Source organism: Macrosteles quadrilineatus, unplaced genomic scaffold (genome assembly GCF_028750875.1).
Source record: "Macrosteles quadrilineatus isolate MER2022 unplaced genomic scaffold, UCM_ALF_1.0 Scaffold_7__1_contigs__length_78375512, whole genome shotgun sequence".
Classification (NCBI taxonomy): domain Eukaryota; kingdom Metazoa; phylum Arthropoda; class Insecta; order Hemiptera; family Cicadellidae; genus Macrosteles; species Macrosteles quadrilineatus.
In genome coordinates, this window is record NW_026542600.1 from 7,863,905 (window position 1) to 7,884,046 (window position 20,142).

Here is a 20,142-nt window from a genome sequence, read left to right on the forward strand (position 1 = left end):
TATCTTGAGACAGGCTAACTTAGGGGTAGAAGAGTACGATGGCTGGATCTACTCTGTAAGTAAAGTAGTTACGACACTTTTCAACAAATAAACCTACTAAAAGTGGAAATATAATGAATAATTTTAAAATGTAATTAATTTGCTATCTCAGAACACTTTATTCTGAGTTTTCACAAGATAATTAATCAATCAATCACGTCAGTCAGATGCAAAATTTTTTGTATTGTAATAACTTAGAATAAATTATTTTCAGAAAAAAAATTCAATTTTTCAGAATTATTGTGAGGATATTAGGCTTACCTGAATGAAAAAAAGTTTAAACTGGCACTCAGGTCCTGACCATTAGGCCTGAAGAAAACTCTCTTAAACTCAAGCATTCCTTTATGAAAAATTCTGTCGGTAACAGTAAAATATTCTAATGTTTTGTTGGTGAAAAGTTGTCTGTTTTGTGTGCCTGTTTGGACTCTTTCCCATTCAGGTAAGCCTGCTATCCTCTCAAAACTCATAATTGGCCCTTGTGCTCTAAGTTACATTCTTAATTCCATGTTTAAATAATTCATTACTTTACCACGTTTTAGCGTTTCATTTAATGAGGCAAGGGATTAACTCACAGGGTCGACCCAGCCGTTGTCCTGTTCAATGAGGTAGCTCTCCTCAACTTATCTCAGACAAGCTATGATATACATATGTGATGATTGTATATCAGTGTAAATCTATTAATTGTTTTCATCTCATTAATAATAATATTTTCATTTAGGGTCTTTAGGGACGAGTCAGTTGTCAGTTTTATTGGTTTCTAGCACAAAACCCGAAATCAAGAATTGTGGGAAAATATTGGGTTCAGTTTATGAGTTGCTATTGCTATGCAATGTGTTCGATGTTCAAAATTATTCATGAAAGTGATCATGTAATACGGTGATGATGTCTTTCCATAATTTATCTAAAGGCTGGAGATAATTATTACAATAGTGATAGTAAATCATGGTTGTGAGACATCATGATAAATTCACACTTGAACAATTCATGATTACCAAGTGAATACTGTTTTTCTATTGGAAAACGTACAAGACATGCTTAACAATACAACATTAAAATAATATAAGAGTAAATATCAAATTATTGTTGTTTGTAACTAAAATTCATGCATAAATTATAAATTATTAGTGAAACTCAAGTTTTACCTGCAACAAAATACACCTAAATTCACCTACAAAAAAACATTATAAAAAGAAAATTACCAATAGCGATGCTTTTGTTAAAAGAACTTCAGTGGTAGATTTTATGTGTTTTAAACCGAAAATAACTTACTGAAAACTAATGAAGCAAAAACATTTAAAATTTCAACTAAAACTTAACGATTTTATTTTTTCAGTTTTGGAGCCACATCAGAACTCATTAAGCATTATTTCACAGCTGTTGCTGATCAAATAACAGACCCAGAAGGATACACAGAGGTAAGGTTCGGGATTGTGTTCTTATTCTCTTTAGGCCCACTTCCATGTTACAAAAAGGCTTATTCATTTACCTTAAAGAGTTTAAACCAGCATTATGTGTATAAAAAAAAGAATATAAACACACCTTAAACTACTGAAAATTATTGTAACTAGTTTGATCACTAAGACGATTTTTCAAGATAGTTTGAAAAACACCATCTCGTATAGTGTGAATGATAAATGATAAAACTGTAACACTGATGTGTTTTTGGAGTAAATGTTACATACAAAAATTAAAAGTTAATGCTAGACCAAAATTATCTTTTAAATTCACCCTTAACTTTTTGTAAAATATGTTCAGTGAGACTTGTTAACTCTTCTTCTGTTCTACTTTTACCACCCAGAGGATAATGTCTTAATCTCCTTTGGACATCTGTTTAATAATCAACCGCATCTTTTTTTTAATACAGTTCAGTCTACTCTAATTAATTTTATACTCTTATAATTCAAAACTTTCAATACTTCATACTTCATACTTCAATACTTCATTGGTTGTGTTGCTAGCCTAGTGGTTAGCGTTCGGTGCGGGAGGGACGGGTTCAAGCCCCGGCACATCCACTAAACGTTTCTCTCGTGACTCTCTCGTGAAATGCCACTGGCGTTGATGAAAAAAAAACTTTAAACTAGAGATGGGCCGATTCCTGAATTGGTCGATTCCGATACCGATTCCGATTCTACAACTTTGGTTTCGATTCTCGATTCCGCACTCGATACCGATACCTGTTAAAAATTCATTTAATAACACATATAACTTATGAACTTATGATAAAGCCTAACTTTATTTAATCTTTAAATACAATAAGATAACGGCATTGAATTTATTAAGGTTACATAGATTAGGTTAGCCAAAAAGGAAAAATAAGATAGGGCTATTTCAAGAAGACATGAATTTTTACATATTTTACTAATTAATAATTAATTGATAATAATAATTAATTGAGCACAATCACCAATTTAGGTACCGGTAGGCCTAAAATGTTCACAGAGTTTTTTTTTCATAAGAATTCATAATTCGTACATCTAGGCCTAGGCCTACAATGAATGTTCCATATTGCTTGAGTTATAAACTCAAAGTCATCTTCAATATTGTCATAATCAATATCACTTAAATTACTTAAAGAATCATATAAAAAAGTCATGGAGTTTGTCACATCACTAGAACGGAGTCGGAGATCATATCCATTTTGAACAACTCAAACTCACTATGCACGCACAGAAAACAAAACAAACAACAAAAAACCAAAACATAGGTTAAACAATTAATTTGCCATTTGCAAACTCGTGACAGCTGTTTCAGTTCAGTCATAGAGAAACAACATAAAAAAACCGATAAAAATACATCGCTAAATGGCTTTCTACAATAGTCACCATGAAGCCCTGAATTAGCTGAACAGTTCGTGGGGTCTCATATCTTATAATGTCATAGCTTATAATCGTGAATTTGTTCCATAGCTTATAATCAGTTATAAGCTATGCCACACTTTCACAAAAAATTATAAGCTATGCCACAATTTGAAGTTAGAAAATGCGAGTTAAACCATTGACTATATACACCTTATGTGTATTATATGTATATATTAAATGCTTGTACCATCTGGCAACATTGCCTTTGATCTGACAACATGGCGGCAACTAGAGTTCTGATAGGCCTAGTTGTCTTGTCTTGTCACTGTTGTCAAATGAACTGAACACAGCTATGCAATGGCAATCTATTTTGGATTATAAAACTATTACGAATGTGAGATAATGAACTTGGAATTATTTATATTAGCTGACTTCAGAGTATTTCAAATAAACTATGATGTGCCACTCTTTACAACCTTCAATGTCAGTTGAGTTTAGCATTATTAATTAACCTCACTTTTCAGAATCTGTATCGAGTACAATGAAGCAAAGTATCGAGTATCGGCGATTCTTCGATACCACTGGTATCGAAGGTATCGAGGTATCGAGAATCGGAATCGGCCCATCCCTACTTTAAACCTTTAAAGTAAACTCGATCAAAAAAGATACCGGGTTTAAAGTTGATAATGAATTAATTTATTTACACTATCCCTTAAACTTAGCAGTGCGGAGTTTGATTCAGAACTCTGCAATTGAAGTTTAACTATCAGAATTGTCCGCAATAAAGTGATACTAGGAAACCAATATTTGTATTTATTTAAAATATGAATTGCTTAGAAATAGAGACCCTTCACTTTTTTGCAAATTCTAGATGTTACAAAGCACTAGTCACTCTCCCTGTAATTTATTGGTTAAACAGAAAAGCTTGACTAATATTTCAATGACCATACTGTATCATTGAACAAAATATAACCCTAACGAACCAAAAATGAGGGGGAAGGCTATTTTGGATAACCTATTATTCAGTTACTGTAATCAATTGTTGGAATTTAAATGAGATCCACTAAACAACATTAGTTTTTTACTTTTATACGTTTTATTTTTTATATTTCTGTCCTATTAATTGTATACACAAAATCTATCACTTAAAATAATCGACAATTGCTACAGCTCATCTTTATTATGGCATTAAATCTGAGTTTTTCTCCTTTACCCATGGCATACTAGTAATTCCTGTTATCTATCTAATTTTCCAATACATTTAAATTCTATTTTACAGTTTCTTTATAGTAGGACTATAAGTTTAACAATATTAAAGTTGTCAAACATGTCTTAAATTTTCTTGTGCTTTTGAGTACAAACTTTATGTTATAACCGAAGAATTCAATACTTTGAGACCAGGCAACGCAGAATATTTTGCATTAATTCCCCTAAAATTCTTCATTTTGCCTATTTATAAAAATTCTTGGAGGAGGGCCCTTGGACCCCATTTTCATTTAGGGGTATTCTAATTCTATACCCCTAAAACCACAACTCCAGGGTCCGCACCTCAGGTGAGCCTAAGGGCTTGTATTTAACATCCAACTCTGTTTATTAATCGAAAGTTGGTAAATTTTCCTGCCAACTTTGAACTATGAAGTCTGTTTATGGATATTTCAAAGTAAATAATCACAACACTGTTTTTCAGCTCAAGGAGTTTGCTGAGAAGAACCAGACATTGTTGGCTCCAGCCAGCATCGCTGTGGAACAAGCGTTAGAGACAGTTCAGTTAAACATCCTCTGGATGAAACAACACTTCTCCGACTTGTCCACCATCTTGAAAGATTTGTCTCATCATCCTTAAAAGGTTTAAAAACTGAGTACCTTATGGTATATACCATAATGGTATACTTAATGGTATACCTAGACTGATATACATTATTTTTATCTTTATTTATTATCATTATCAATTGAGATGGGGACGCCACCTAGGTGTGTATTTTAACCCAAATATGAGTAAAAGATGAGTGTAGAATAAAATAAGATGATCTGTGTAACTTTGTTACTGACTAAGATCAGCTGTTTTATCAGCCAGGATCACTTATTTTTGCCCAATGATCAGGGACAGCTGGGTCCTGTTTCAAACCATCATAAAGCCACTGGCTTTTATTTTATTTTATTTGACAATGCTACAAAACAGCACATGCCAATTACATTGTAACATTAAGCATGCAAAAAGAATGTTTACAGGAGTCATACAATATAGAAAAAAAAAAAATATAACAAGGGAAACATGTCCGTCTTCTATTGTGACAGTCTTGTAACAGTTTCACTTGGAAATATAAATATAATAGTTGGCTTTTCTCAGGATCGATCCAGTAACCTTTTGATTGTAACACAAGCACTATAACCACTCAGCTACCCAGCCCTATAACCGTATAGATGCGGTTTAGAGCCCCCGACTAACCAAGTTTGGGTTGACTGAGCCACTGTCACATGTACACAGTATCAACACGTTAGGGATGGAGGAGATAGATTTTTAGTTCGAGACGAGACGGGATATTTGATTTCTCATAAAATTTCAAGACAAGATCGAGACGGATTTTCCTTCTCACACATATCGGGAAATGCACGTTGGCCATTTTTACCTGATTTTGTAACATTGTTAAATATCTACTGATTTATGACAGATGACTGGTAAAATACAAAATGATAATACAGTAGACTCCCTCTTATCCAGACTCCTCGGGACCAAGGCCAGTCCAATAATGGGTTTTCCGGTTAAACGGATGTCCCCAAAAACTCATTAAAACGGACCATTTAATGCATGCTTAACCCAAATATTTGACTTAAATTTAGGAGAGCATTGTGTTTATACACGTAATAAACAAATCTTTCCCACGAGAACAGTCGTTTCAGTACCTGCTGACCAAGTCCGGTTAAATTGATGTGCTGATAAAAATTGTCCGGTTAAAGAGATGACATTTACCCCGAGTGTAGTCCGGTTAAACCAATGTCCGGTTAAAGGTGTCCGGATAAGAGGGAGTCTACGGTAATATGCAAGAATATTTGAAATCTTTCAATAAAAAACATCAGTATAATAAAACAAATATTATTTAGGACTACCTAATAACTATTACGCATAGGTAACATGGTGATATCAGTTAGGATATACAGGGTGATTGAAAAGTCTGGGTACGGCTTAATTTTTTAAAATATAATGCAGATTGAGCTACAATACTTGGTACAAAGTTACAGGGCATAAAACTCTATTTTAACACGTATTCAGTGATCCAATAACTCTTCAGGGGGACGGCCCACAAGGAGTCGGAAGAAAATCTTAAATGGAAGCATAGGTCAATATGCACATCAAATAAAAGGTCTTTTTTAGTAGAATACAATGCCGCAAACCGCACTTCAAAAGGTTGATCCTGCTCAAAATGACAGTTGTTCAAAAAGAACATAATAATAATACAAAGCAAAGGAAACACAACAACAACACGCTCCTGTATTGCAGGTATTGCATTGAATTTCTGCAGGCGTTTTTAACAGTGTTTTTTTTGTTTTTGAAATCTCGTCTTGAACAAATTTTGGTCAAAATCAAATCTCGTCACGTAGAACAAGATTTTAAATTTCTCTAAAATTTCCCGAACTTTCGAGACCAGTCCATCCCTACAACACATACTTTCTCCCCTTTTTTAGCCTGTCAACAACCCTTATAACGGGTAAGCGGTGGAAGTAACTATGATATTTTATGGGAAAAATAAAATATACAATAAATTTTTAACTGTTAATCTTTACAGTAATGGAGTTTGCACTGTTTTTAGTGGCCATTGCAAACTGAAATTTTTATCAAAATTGTTTGAGGCGTTATAGAGAAAATCTGAATTTTCTGTTGTTTAATGGGAAAATCACCAATAAAAATCAAAATTTAAAAATGGAATAATGCCTGGAAAACCATCGATTATCACCATCATCAAAATCCGACCACAGGTGTGGTCTGTAGCTACTCATCTACACACACAAGCATTGAAAACAACTTTTTTGTGTTCAGGAGGACATATACTTCTTACCAAAACTCCAACTTGAAAATGTTGACAGAAAAAACACTTTCTCCATATACTATGTACAGGGGGAGAAAGTAAAAGGTTAATTTTGCTTAGCAAACAAAAGTCACATTGGTTTTTAATCACCAATACTAATCTGGAGTTTGCTATAAATTTGAAATGTCACCCAAAGAAAAGATTAAAGATTTGAAACTGGAAAGTGAAATAAGATTTACAAACTATGTGTAAGCAAAGAACTTAAAAAAAGTTTGATACTGTAACCAGTTTAAAATAATCTATTGTAGCACTAACAGTATGTAATAGATACATTTTTTACATCAGTGGGTACCTGGGTATTATTATTTTTATTACTATACTATACTATTGTTATTACATATTATTATTTTACTATCCTATTTTCGATATTTTCAGAGTTTGTGATTATCTAAGGTACACTCAGTTCACACTACTGTATTTTGTATCCAGTTGATTTATAATGGAAGACTGAAGACATATTTTGTATTGAGTGTTGAATACTCTACAATGAAAGTAATTTTTTGTTTTGTAAACTTGATTTTCTGTATGGATGTTTATTTAAGTTAAAATGGTTTATATCTGAGAGACAATTGACAAGTGCCTTTATTCTGAAATAAACCTAATTTGCCATTTAACATGTGTCAATTATTGCCTGATTTGTAGTTAAGTTAAATCTTTTGTATTTTTATATTAGTTGCTTTGCTCTTGCCTTGCAACGGGGTTTGGCATCAGCTAATCCAGTTTGATCCTTTGTTGATAAGGTCAGCTACTAAAGAAAAAAAACAGTAGATAATAATACCTACTTTTAGTCCAAAAACTACTGAATAAAGTTCATTGTTTCCAAGACTTAAGCAGTTTTGCAACTATATGTATCCCGATCTCTTGCGTATATCCGAATCCAATAATGAGAGGAAAAGAGTCTAAAACCAATTGTATGGGACTACTTTGTGGGGTAACTATTTATCTGCCAAAACTTATTGGCCATTAAATTGAAGCTTTAAGCAAACTGAATCTTGCCAACATCACTTTCTTAGACTTAATGTAATGGCATTACCTAGCTTGTGCATTGTACTCATTATTTCTTACTAAACAAAATCTCCAAAAGTTCAGTCTCAGGAATGACCCAGAGTGCATACAACATACAACACTAGATATAAGTACATGATTGATTATATTTAAAATTTGCCAGACTAAGCAAGACACAAAAAAGCTTCCTAGCCCCAGGTTTAAGACACTTTTAATAAGAATCCTCCAAGTTACAGTTTTGCATCCTATCCTAAATATAAAAAGAAAAATATTGTGTGTATTACGAGCACAGTCATTTGAAATGTGTCCCAGTTGCATAGAAACTTTGGTCTCTAGAAACTTGGCCAACATTGGTGCGTTTAGTTTTTTATCTGCTTGATTTGACAGCCATGAGACCAGTCAAAAGCTTATTTTTGAAGGAAAAACTAAGATATTTCCAATGTTCACACTTTTTAATTCATTGGTAGGTTCATAATTCATTGGTTTAATTTAAATGTTAACATTACAACTTCATAAGTAAAATAAAGAAGTAAAATTGATTGCACAAAGTAAATTAGTTAAGGTTTACTATGAGAACAAGTAAATCATATTGATTTATATTTAAACATACTGTAACTGTAGAAGAACATTTGGTAAGAAATGGGGGCTCAGCCCCAATCAAATATATTAGACCTATGAGACCACAGTAAAGCCAATGGTTACATACACAACCCTAGTGTGGTGGCCAAAAGCAGAGCAGGTAGTGACTGGCAGGAAGCTGCAAAGGCTAGCGTGCACGGGGATCTGTGGGACCATGAAATCCTGCTCGACAGCTGCACTTGAAGCAATACTTGACATGCTTCCACTAGGGCAGGAAAGCAAGAAACGTAAAGTCACTGCTGCCCTCAAAATGGGTAGCAGAGGCGAGTTAAAGCTGCAGAGAGGGACTGGACACCTGTCCATACTAAGGGACTTCCCGAGTATGGATATGGAACTAACAATGCCACACCTCTTGACCAAGGAGTAAGATTTTGTGATTCCTTACCAAGTTGCCATAGTAGAAAGGAAAGACTGGCAACGGGGGGGGGCGGGGGGGGGGGGGGGGGGTCTTAAGACAAGCAGGGCATGTCTGGTATTTTATACAGATGGAAGTATGAGAGTTTGGGGTTGAGGGTTTATGCTAACAAAACCAATATCTTCCTAGCCCTGGGAAGCACAGCGACAGTTTTTCAACCGGAGGTCCTGGTGATTGAGTGCTGTGCGAAAACTATCCTGGACAAGAACCTGAGAAAGAGGAAAATAAATACTGATCCTCTCAGACAGTCAAGCTGCAGTAAAGGTGGTGGTGTCTTGTGTGACAGAGTCACAAACAGTAAAGGGATATAAAAAAAAAATACCCTTAAAACACTAGCAAAGCAGAACCAAGTTAGAATTGCTTGGGGCATGAGAATAATGAGAAAGCTGATGCACTGGCCAAGAGGGGTGCAGAAGAACAGCTACAGGGCCAGAGCTCTACTGTGGTACCCCGATTAGTGCTGGAGTAGCAAAAGTCTGAGACTATATAAATGGGAAGACAGAGGCTTGGAGGATCAACCCAGGACTAAGGACTTGAAAAACACATATAGACTCCTCAATGAAAGACTGGAAAAGTTCACTGAGCCTAAAAAAGGGGGACATCAGATTACTCGTAGGGATGCTAACTGGGCACTGACCTATTAGGAAACACCTTAGAACCATAGGGAGGTCACAAGACCAATGCAGGTTCTGCGAAAATAAGGTGGAAACCTCTGAACACTTATGGCTGGACTGTCGGGCTTTGACCCAAAAAAGGTTGAAATCTCTGGGCCAGGCCTTAACTGGGACCTGAGCAGATGAAGAAATTGAGCATTGAGAACTGTCAGACTGAGTTGAGGGGTTGATACAATAGGTCAAAAGGCCGAAGTAGCTAGGGGTAGAATTTCCCCCCCCCCAAAAGAAGTTTAGTTAATTGTTTAAGTAAACTACTGTCAATGGAGAATTTGAAACATCTGTCACAAATTCAAGTTCAGAAAAAAAAGGAAATGGAGATGGGTAGAGCACAAGGCACACAGAGAAATGGATATTGGATATGTGGCAAAGGAGGCGTCAGAACCCAGCTGGAAGCAGGAGAGTGGGTAGACCTAGAAACCTGTGGAAAAGGACATTGGTTGAAGCTGAACGAGAAAGGGAAAAACTGGGAAGGGATCAAGAGAGAAGCAACCTGTTGGGGTCAAGTAGAGAGGAACAGTGGAGTATATATGCTCCAGGAAAAGTCAAAGAGATTAAGTCAAGTAAGTCAAACTAAATCAAATAACCAATCCGGTGTAGTCCCTAGTAACCTCGATAGTAATGAAGGAAAAATAGAAGGAGCATTACACTTATAATGGTGAAGGATCCTAAAGAAACTTTCGTCACTGCATTGATGTTTGATGCACAATTTAACAACTGTGTGGAAATAACATTAAACATGTCATGGTATACTTTCCTTTAATTGGTTTTATCTTAATTTTTAGTGTAAAACTAAAGTAAAAATGGTCTACCTCAATAGGTAGTTGCATTATGTACAATTGAGTTTGTTTCAATACCTAATTAAACTATACATAATCAGGTATTTTATCTTGAGTACCTAATTAAAATGTTTCAACTATTTTTGTAATTAAGAGCTATACATTTGCCTCGTTGATTTTTTACAAATAACAACAATTTATAACACCCTGCATGTTGTACATCATTATGGAATTAATGCCATAATCACCATCATACTCTACTCTTCAAAAATCTTTAGTTTGCTAAGCTGAATGTTAAAACTTCTCTCCTTTTCCAATTTTCCTTTTTTGAACCAGTACAATGTAAACTTTGATTTCAAGACTTTTTCTTGTTGTCCTTCAGAAATCAGACCTGCTAACGCTTTAAAGTGGACCACTTCCAGTCCGGGACCTTTGAACAGTAAAAAAATTAATAAATATGGAAAAATAGTATAACAATTACTGAAATTAGTATAATACTAGGGTTGTCTCTAAAAGAAATCCAACTAGCTCCCATCGTGGCGAACTGGTCCCTGAGACAAGCACTGTGTTTTCTTTACTTCATCCACTACTATACTAGCCAGTTCCCACCCCTATATGCGACAATTAATCTTGTCAGTATCCAAAAACTGTGTGAAGGAGAACCGACACTTCTACCAAGTATGAACCATGTTCTGTGATTGGAGTTTTGCGGTCTAAGGCGTCAATTGCAATTGAAATTCATTGCCAATTGACGGATGTGTGATGAAGTAAAGTGTTAGAACATTGAAAGTTTGCGTAATGGCCGCGGGGTGGAGGTATTTTGGAGCTGTCGTTAACGTTTGCACGATGTGTTGTATGGTGTATGCTGGCTGTGGTCATTCATTCGCCAGCCTCGTTTGATGGCCATAGTTCATTGAATTTTGTGGTGTGATCGACTCATGACTGACTGAGACTGATGGATAACAAACTGATTGGGCCTTGAAAATCCCCTGGGTGCTGAACCCATAGTAGCCTTAAACAAGCCAATCAGCATGCAAAGTTTCTTTAACTGTAATAACCATCTACTCGTTGATGGAATTTGATGAACAATTGCTGCCGGCCTCGTTGAGTAAACGAGTATAGCATTCTACAAACTCTCTACCCCACATAATATGCACATTTTATTTATTGACGTGACAAAGGGATTAACCCTGAACCCACAGTGCTCAGCTACGCCGACACCCTCTTCACATTACACTTACTTGACCAGTTGGTGGGAACAGATTTTGAGAAGTAGCATGATCATCAACTTCAAAACTCTTTTCCCAGCTACCCTATCTGTTGTCAGTCAATGAGAAGGGATTATGAAGAAGAGTAGTGACAAGACTTCAAGCCTGTAAGTGTGGGTGGGTGCTTAAAAAGACCCTTGCTCTATAAAAAAAATCAAAAATTCATTAAAATGTAAAACTAATAAAATCAAGATAAATATACTTTGTTCATTTTACTCAATCTTATACTCATCTCATCATTAACGTACTTTTTAAATATCAACATCACTTTTTGTTCCTCCAAAGTTACTGTTGCATTGTTTAGTGATGTAACTCTTTTGTCAAAAAATTTATCTTTTCTTTAATATTTGTCTTTTTACACATATTTCACGTTACGTTTAGTAGCATTAACAGTTTTTTTGTATCTTTCCCCTTTCACCTCTCAAGTACCGCCAAGCAAAACTTTATTTCAAAAGAGGCATGGGACTCAAAGCCTCTCAACACTTTTCTGCATACACAACTGTCAACTAGTGACAGATTAATACAGGGGTTGGCCCTCTTCCTCTGGAGACATTTAATTACAAAATGTGAGCGTTAATTGGTAGGAGCGTTGATTTTCTGTCAAATATTACTTTAGATTATGATGACAAGACAGGGGTGGACACTGGCTAGATTAGTGCTGAATTCAGTAAAGAACAGTACTAGATTTAAACTGTAACATCTATTTTGTCCCCCAACTAGTCTCCAGTCTTTTCCTAGAGAACCCCCTCCAATCCTAACTCCTTAATGAAGCTCAGCGTAAGGTAGGGTTCTAACTGTGGAAAATCTCCAACTGCTACTTGGTGCATCCCCAAGCTCTTGGCTCTCTTTCGCCCAACTGCATCACATTCAACCAAAAAAATGTCTGGGTGTTTCTTCCCCTGATTGGCAGAATTGGCGGTCCCTTTCCTAAACGATTTTAATTTTTTTCTCAGATGAGCTCTGAGCCTACAATGTCCAGTTAGGAAACCTGTTAACATTCTCAAACAGTTCTTATTCAGGGGGGGGGGATAATCACTTGTGTCCCCCTTTTTCAATTTCTAGGCACTGGGCCGGTTTGTCCTGCGCTGCTGAAGCCTTCCTTTCATCCATTTTCTTCCTGGTTTCATCAGGTTCCATACCCTGTTCTAAGAAGGGTAGGTACCAGCGGGTTCCTTCCCCACTCTATGAGGATCGCCTTTTTGGGTAGTTCTTCAAAGGTCGGGGCAATTTACCTCCCCTTCCATGACTTGCGGTACTAGCCCACGAAAAGCTAGGGATCTGAAGTCGACCTGGACAGAATCCCACATGCCCAGGGAAGGCTGCTTACTACAGGAGGGCGCCTGGTATCCTGCAGGTACCGTTCAGACACCATATAAAAGAGGCCTGGTGCCATTCACCCCTCAGCACGGTCCACCTAACACCTTGGGTTGGCCTGTAACAGAAGAAGAAAAAGGAGGGGTTGGAAGTTGGAAGAAGAAGAGAGCAGAGACAGAAAGGTGAGGTAAGTTGGCCCATGATTGGGAAGAAGAAGAAAAACATGGAGTGAAAGGACAGACCCTGCTCAGTTGAAGAGTAGGGAGTCAGGGAGGCTGATTGCAATGGCTAGCCACTGGGCGATGGGATCGCCAACCCCTACGCCACCTGGTCACAATATGTTCAGAACATCCTCCAAGCCAAAAAGAACAACTTAGATTTAATTGTAGTTTAGGTTCAAGGATTGAACGGCTAGACATGGAGAATGCAAATGCGGCTGACTTCTGATCAAGTGTATCAAGTGTTTCCAAACTAGTTTCCAAAGAATATTGGAGGTTTATAGAAAGTAGTCTGTGGGTCCTAATCCCATAAAACTCCTACACTACAGGCTGTGTGCCTAAACACATTTTCCCATCTCTCCCTAGAAAAAGGTTGTATCTACTTAAATAGTCACGGTTACTTACTCTTACTTGTACGTTTACTCATACTCTAACTCACTTTCTGGGCCGATAATAGCAACAGTAGCCGTGTTAGCGACTGTCACAAATTGTTCAGTGGCATACGCTCGAAGGTCAGGTCCTTTTCTCCACCAACCCTGCCCCTCGTATACGTTTCCATCACCTCCTATATAAAAACTAGAAAAGCTTATTAGGAAATACCCCTGTCACAGCAAACCTGTACACCTAGCAAATCTACATATTCCTGATTGAATTATGATTAAAATGTATGTAGAAATAGATGCTAGAATATTGTAATTAATTACCTTTTTGTTGCCTGCATTCTTACATTCTATTTAAACCACATTTAGAAATTCTTGAAATGAGCTAACACAAAAAAATTAAATTATTTGAAGGAAAAAAAGTGAAAATATAGTGAATAAAACGAGTTACATTGATTTTAGTATTAAATATATATATGCAGATAACTAAATGGCAGAATTAGTGGACAGAATCTCAATTTGTGTTCTACATACACAGTTATTATACTTCGCTATAAATCAATAAAAAGTTCACAACTCATTGCTAGAATGCATCGAAGTTTTGCATTTATTTATATTGCTCTTACGAAATCGACCCCTCCCCCCCTCCGAAAAATAACTACCTACCCTTTAGTAATAGGTTAAAGTTACAGCACTAACTATCAATATTTAAAAGTATGTTAATTATATGAAGAGGATTTTACAACAAATACAAATGTTTAAGGTTAAATTATTATTTAAAACAATAAATTTCCCCCAATTGTTTATCTATATCCCAATTATTTACTGTTGATAAAAACTATAAACCATTAAATGAACTCAAGCACAGTATACCTAATTAGCGATAAACATTTTTCCATATTCAAGAATTGATTGTTACATTATAAAATTTTATTTTTTGGGTTGAATCTACAGCTAGCTCTTAAGAGTCATGTCCTTTACAAATCCTTGATAATAGTTTTCCTATAAGTTACATGTTGATTAATGAATGTCAGAAATATACTCCAATGATTTTTACCGTCAGATATTTTTGTTTAGGTGATGACAAAATTCGATAATGATTTTGGTCAAGTGATATTTTCTATTCAAACGATCTCGCTATCAAATTACAGTACGTCCAAAATTAAATAATATATATACCTTTATATACCATGCATCAAAATCAACATTTGAATACAGGCCTAAAATGTTAACGAACAATCAAAATCCAAAATTGATAATATTTATTAGTCACTAAATGGCAAATATAAATATAAATTTAGGACATTCAACACAAAACAACCTTATCAAAGACATGTTGTGGCTACATGGAATGTTTCTGATACGGACGAGAGACGCAAAATGAGCAAATCCTTATCGGATGAGTCACTCGCAACGTAGGCTACATGGAACATGACCGAGAGGATATTTTGACCTGTCGAGGTTAGCGCAGTTCTCAACAGCCAATATGGACCACCATTTTATACAACTGATCTGTATATTTTTTGTGTAATACACTGTGACCTGAAAAATTCTTCAACATCATAAAGGTTTCGAACCATTGCAAATAATGATACAAAGCTAAACTAATTGGTAGGCCTACATGAAAATTTACTTTTTGAAACTAATGCGGGGATTTCCATCATGAACGGTAATAAGTAGGGAGGGAATATTAAATTACGGCCTAAGATTTTGTTTGTAGCACTAGCTGTTTTCTCCTAACATATACCTTTAATTTCATGTACTGCTCGATTCATACTCTTACTTAAGATATGCTTTCGACTCCTTGTGGACCGTCCTATGAGGAAAAATTATATTTTCTTCAAAAGTAGATTTATGTACTTGTGCGCAATGATTAGTTTAATCATCTGGTCGAAAAATAAAATACCGTTTCCTGACTTTTTGGGGACCCTGTATTTCATTACACAGGCCTGCACTTAACTTGGACGAGGGCTGAAAAGAAATTTTGACTGTAGTGAACTATATTTTTCTTCGTACCTTAACGCACATTTATGACTGTTAACTTTTATAAGTAGACTCCGAAAACGATTTACAAAAAGTTTTATTATTATTAATCCTCCTAGCACGTTACCGAATTATGAAACTCGATTTAAATGTGAGAAAAATGTCCATCTAGTAAATATTATATTACAGCTGATTATTATTTACCCTAGAGAAACAAGGAGTTAAGTCTGAAACCTCGTGAATTAAGCCTGTCGTTTTCACTGACAAAATATTTCTTCTTCACTTAAAAGACATCAGCTGTTTCGTAACATAATTTAATAAACGAAATTGAACACTATTTTTTGTTCTTGGATGTGTTAATTTATTTGGTTATTATCTTACAACAGTCGTTTTCGTTGCTTTGCAAACATAACCTCAAAGTAACAAAACTTAATGTACAAATTTTTGTTTGTTTATTTGATGGAAAACCCTTTTTACAATGGATATATGAATGCATGTATAATATAATGATTGGTGATCAATATGCAAATATCAAAATAACTGTTTGTTTATTAATTACCTACTGAGTTTTGCGGACAAAGTTGTTTATAATTTTGGACAATTTGATTTATAATCTTTAATCAGAAAACATATAGTTGTTATTTTTTATAGTGAGGTGAAAACAGTTTACAAACCTCAACAGAAAGCGTGTTTTTAGCTTTTAATATAATCGTCTCAAACCTATTTCACGATTTAGGGCCTTCAAAACCCCACTTTAGAACCTTGGTGCAAACCTTAATAATCTTTTAGTATGAATAAAACTTGGTTAAACCATGAATCAACTATTCAACTCATTCAAGTAAGAACCTTCGTTGATTTGTCTAGTCTAAGGGAGATTTCTTACAAAAACGCGTGCACACGGTCTTTGTTACAATTTATCATGAGACGTCATAAAAAAAGAATATTTACTGGCTAAAGGAACAGGTTTTGGAACAAGTTTAACAGTTTCAACTATGTAAAACGAAGCACTTTCTACCCACGTTTACAAAGTTAGCAAGGAGTGGAAAAAGTCTTTTAGCATTGACCTGTAAAAATTCATTGTTGTAGCCCCGGAACTGTAATATATAAAATATTTGGTTTTACAATACCTTTATCAGTACCAAAAGAACTGATAACTTTTGGAACTGATAAAGGTATTGTAAAACCAAATATTTTATTGACCTGTAATTTAATCTCTTTACGAAATTTAATCTCTGAGTAGGATTAAATAGGCTCATATTAAAATCGTCACAAAACTCTTTACTTAAGTTTTTTGGGAGTGATTTTTTTAAAAGCTCACCTCCAACGTAAGGTGAGTAAAAGCTAAAATAGTATGTATCGAGATTTTGATACACAGAGTATTTACTGCAGGTCTGTTTGCTCTCAAAATATGTTTACCTATCCAATAGACCTCTTTTTTAGAGAGAGTAGGAAAACCCTAGGAAATTGGCTAATTCATGCACTGTAATCCCAAAGATGCCATAGACTTGTAATGTAAAACAGACACTCGCACCAAACAATACAAATAAAAACCCACAAATTCCAATCACAATGATACTAAACAAACCAATTTCTAATTAAATAATCTGTCTGTTAAAGTACGATGCAGTAAAATTTAATTTAACAAAGACCAGTTAGCACCTTTTGGAACCAACTAAAATCCTTTACTTGTGTTCTATCTCTGGACGATGCTTCAATCTGTCCTGCCTCAACATGTCCCAAAGAGCATGGTAACAATCCTTCCTGGAAGTGCAGGATGGGGTTCCCGCCCACCCGATCACCAAGTTGCCCAGTGGGGGTTTCAGGGTAGGACGGGAATCCTCGATAAGGTCACAGTTGCGGCTCCAGGTTGCCCGGGAGATGATCTCAAACCGTTCTTCAAATCGGCCTCTGTGCCTTTGGGCCATTACCTCCTGTGGAATCAATGTGATAGTTGCAAGGTGAAAAAGTTGTTATTAAATAATTATACGAATCTAATAAGAAAGTTTTGTAGCTGTGAGATTTGTTTAGCTAAATAAAACACGCATAATCTATATCAAAACCTAAAGTAGTTTTGAAAATCTGCAAGTGTGTTAACTTTTTGGAGGGAAAAAGCACGAATTTAAATATGTAGCATAGTTGCACGTTGATGTTGCTGTTGTAGTTGCTTGTTAGCTAGAAGTTAAATATGTAACATGCGAATTGCGAATTGCCTCTAATGACTATCAAGGATATCGCAAATGATGAACTGGGGTTCGCTGGTCTTCTAGTCCTCCAAGACTCTCCAGGTACTGATCTTCGGCAAAAGAGACTCAGATAGAAGGGTATGTTTGGGGCCGTTCCCCCATTCAGGGGTGCTAGAAGGTTAGTGTGGTGTTCTCATTGATTAAAGGTCAGGCATGGTAGAAAAACCCAGGATGTTCTTCCCTTGGGAATTGGTGAAATGCTTTTTAACTCGACAGCCTGGGAAAGGTGCTTTTCCCGATGGAATTTTCTCAACTGACCTCTTACGGGAATTTCGCATAACGGGAGTTGCGGGCACCTAGATACATGCCCTCCCCACTGAAACACCATCACCTATAACAGCTTGACAAGCAAGTCCTCCTTGCGTCTTGGAATAAGGAGTTTATGGAAGTTGAGCCAGCACATCATGCGACAAGGGGTGGCCCGGAATAACCGGAAACATGCATATCCTCGGGGACAAAGCCCCTACCCTAGCTCACCGGGAACAGGCCTTGTACCTATTACCGGGTACCCTGATGTAGCAGAAGTGGCCCTTGATGGTATAAAGCCCGACTTCTGCACCAACGACGCAGTACCTGACTAGAACCCAAAGGGCCTGGTCCGGTAGTCCCTCTGCCCCTCTGCACAGGGCTCCCTACCGCGCACCGTTCAAAAAAAGATTAAGGAAAACCCCGATACGGGGTTGACGAAACATGTTAGATATAAAGCAATTTTTTTAACCAAGCCAGGGATAACAAGTAAACTTGGCCTCGGAGAAATTTGTACGAGAAAGATCTTCCAACCCCTGTTAGTCACCTCTTATGACAAGCCGGGGAAGGATTCGGTCTTATTCTAGGCCAGGAAACCCCACGGGGGGTTCTTCGTTATATTATAAGTGCACTGAATGATAATCAGATCAAAAATTAAATTTCAAGATTGCTCATTTTAATAGTCCAACCCATAAGCTTAAAACACTTTTAAATACTAATGACATACAATAAGTATTCTAATAACGCCCAAATCATGGTTTAATATACAAGTTTTATTTAATTTTAAATATCTCACAATTAAAAACGTTATGCTGCTACTATAACAGCAGTATCACTTTGGCTATCACGGTATTACTTATCTAGTAATAGATAAAAGTAAATAGTGTACATACTACGATGATATAAACGATTTCATACAAATAATTTCAAACATGTTTTCATATTCAATCCTTAATCGTCAATTTTTTTGAAAACTCCATCGACTTATTTATTTGACTTAAGCTAATTATTCAATAGATCTAGCTGTTGTAGTTTAATATGTATATGTGACGTGTACTACACTGTTAATAATACGTATTTTTAAAGTTTCTCAAGTTATATGCTTCAAAGAACTGATGATGGCGTTTCAAAAGAATTTAAGAGGCCCAAAGACGCCCATTTGTACCACATTTAATTATGTTTGTCCAAATCGTAAAACTTAAAAAGGCAAATAGTTTTGATGTTTTCCGATTTACCAATATTTGTTAAAGCAAAAATATCTCGGCCTAAAAATGATTTTTTCTTTAGGAACGTATATTCTAATGCTGGTAGTGGGGGCCCCTCTCAAACAATAAGTGAAAGAAGTATAGCAAAAAATCATTCCCCTGCCAATCTAACAACAATTAGTTCTTTTATGATAAGGGTTCAAAAGAGGTGTCTTGTAGCCTCTAAAATCTATTTATAAACTTAAAAAAAATTTCATTTATAAAATGACTTTTAAAAATAAAACGAATATTGGGAACTTATTGGTTCCACGTAAAACTTTAGTTCGATTTGCTTTATAAATATAACACCAAACCCTGCATAGGTGATCGAATTACTTATTTAGTATTACAGTAAGGTTTGTAATGCTTGTAGTGCTATGAGAGTTGTGAGCTCAATCGTACGGCACTTAAAACAAGGGCTAAGTAGGCAATTATAATAAGAATTAAGTACCGTAATCACAGAAAAATTTCACACTCTACCTGATCTACTATTTTGTCTTTGACGAATCCTCCATTTTATTTGTCGTAATACATCGGCACATCTTCAATGTTTTCACCATCACTGTTAATCCAAACAAAAGTGTTGTCTACTAAATCGAAAATATTGCTAGGTTATCTCCACACCATAACTCAAACTTGATCTTATCTTTTGTTTAGACTAGAGGTATAAATATCAAACATTACGTATTTGTTATGTTGGTATAAATATGCGTTCGGTAAACTAGAGTAGTGAATGTAGAAGGACAATTTAATTTGAATGACAGCATCATATGCTTGGTTAATTCCAGACCCTTTGTATAATTATATTTTACTATGTT

General features: G+C 35.7%; 1 protein-coding gene and 1 long non-coding RNA gene across 3 annotated transcripts in view; one reads left to right on the forward strand and one right to left on the reverse strand.

The window, feature by feature from the left end:
- The window catches only part of LOC128998303 (aminopeptidase N-like), a 29,490-nt gene extending 21,968 nt beyond the window's left edge, over positions 1–7,522 (forward strand). Inside the window, exons 17-19 of one of the 2 annotated variants that reach the window (XM_054424383.1) lie at positions 1,373–1,454; positions 4,525–4,683; positions 7,295–7,522. In XM_054424383.1, the coding sequence (XP_054280358.1) occupies positions 1,373–1,454; positions 4,525–4,680 (238 nt within the window). In that variant the 3' untranslated portion in view covers positions 4,681–4,683; positions 7,295–7,522. Of the gene's footprint in view, positions 1–1,372; positions 1,455–4,524 lie in introns of both variants that reach the window. The other variant, XM_054424382.1, reaches the window with a different exon arrangement.
- Positions 7,523–13,671: 6,149 nt separating this feature from the next.
- On the reverse strand, positions 13,672–19,889 carry LOC128997860 (uncharacterized). The gene is made up of 3 exons (XR_008491159.1): positions 19,805–19,889; positions 17,278–17,522; positions 13,672–13,804 (listed from the first exon to the last, which is right to left on the reverse strand). It is a non-coding gene; the product is annotated as an uncharacterized LOC128997860 (long non-coding RNA).
- Between the last annotated feature and the right edge of the window lie 253 nt (positions 19,890–20,142).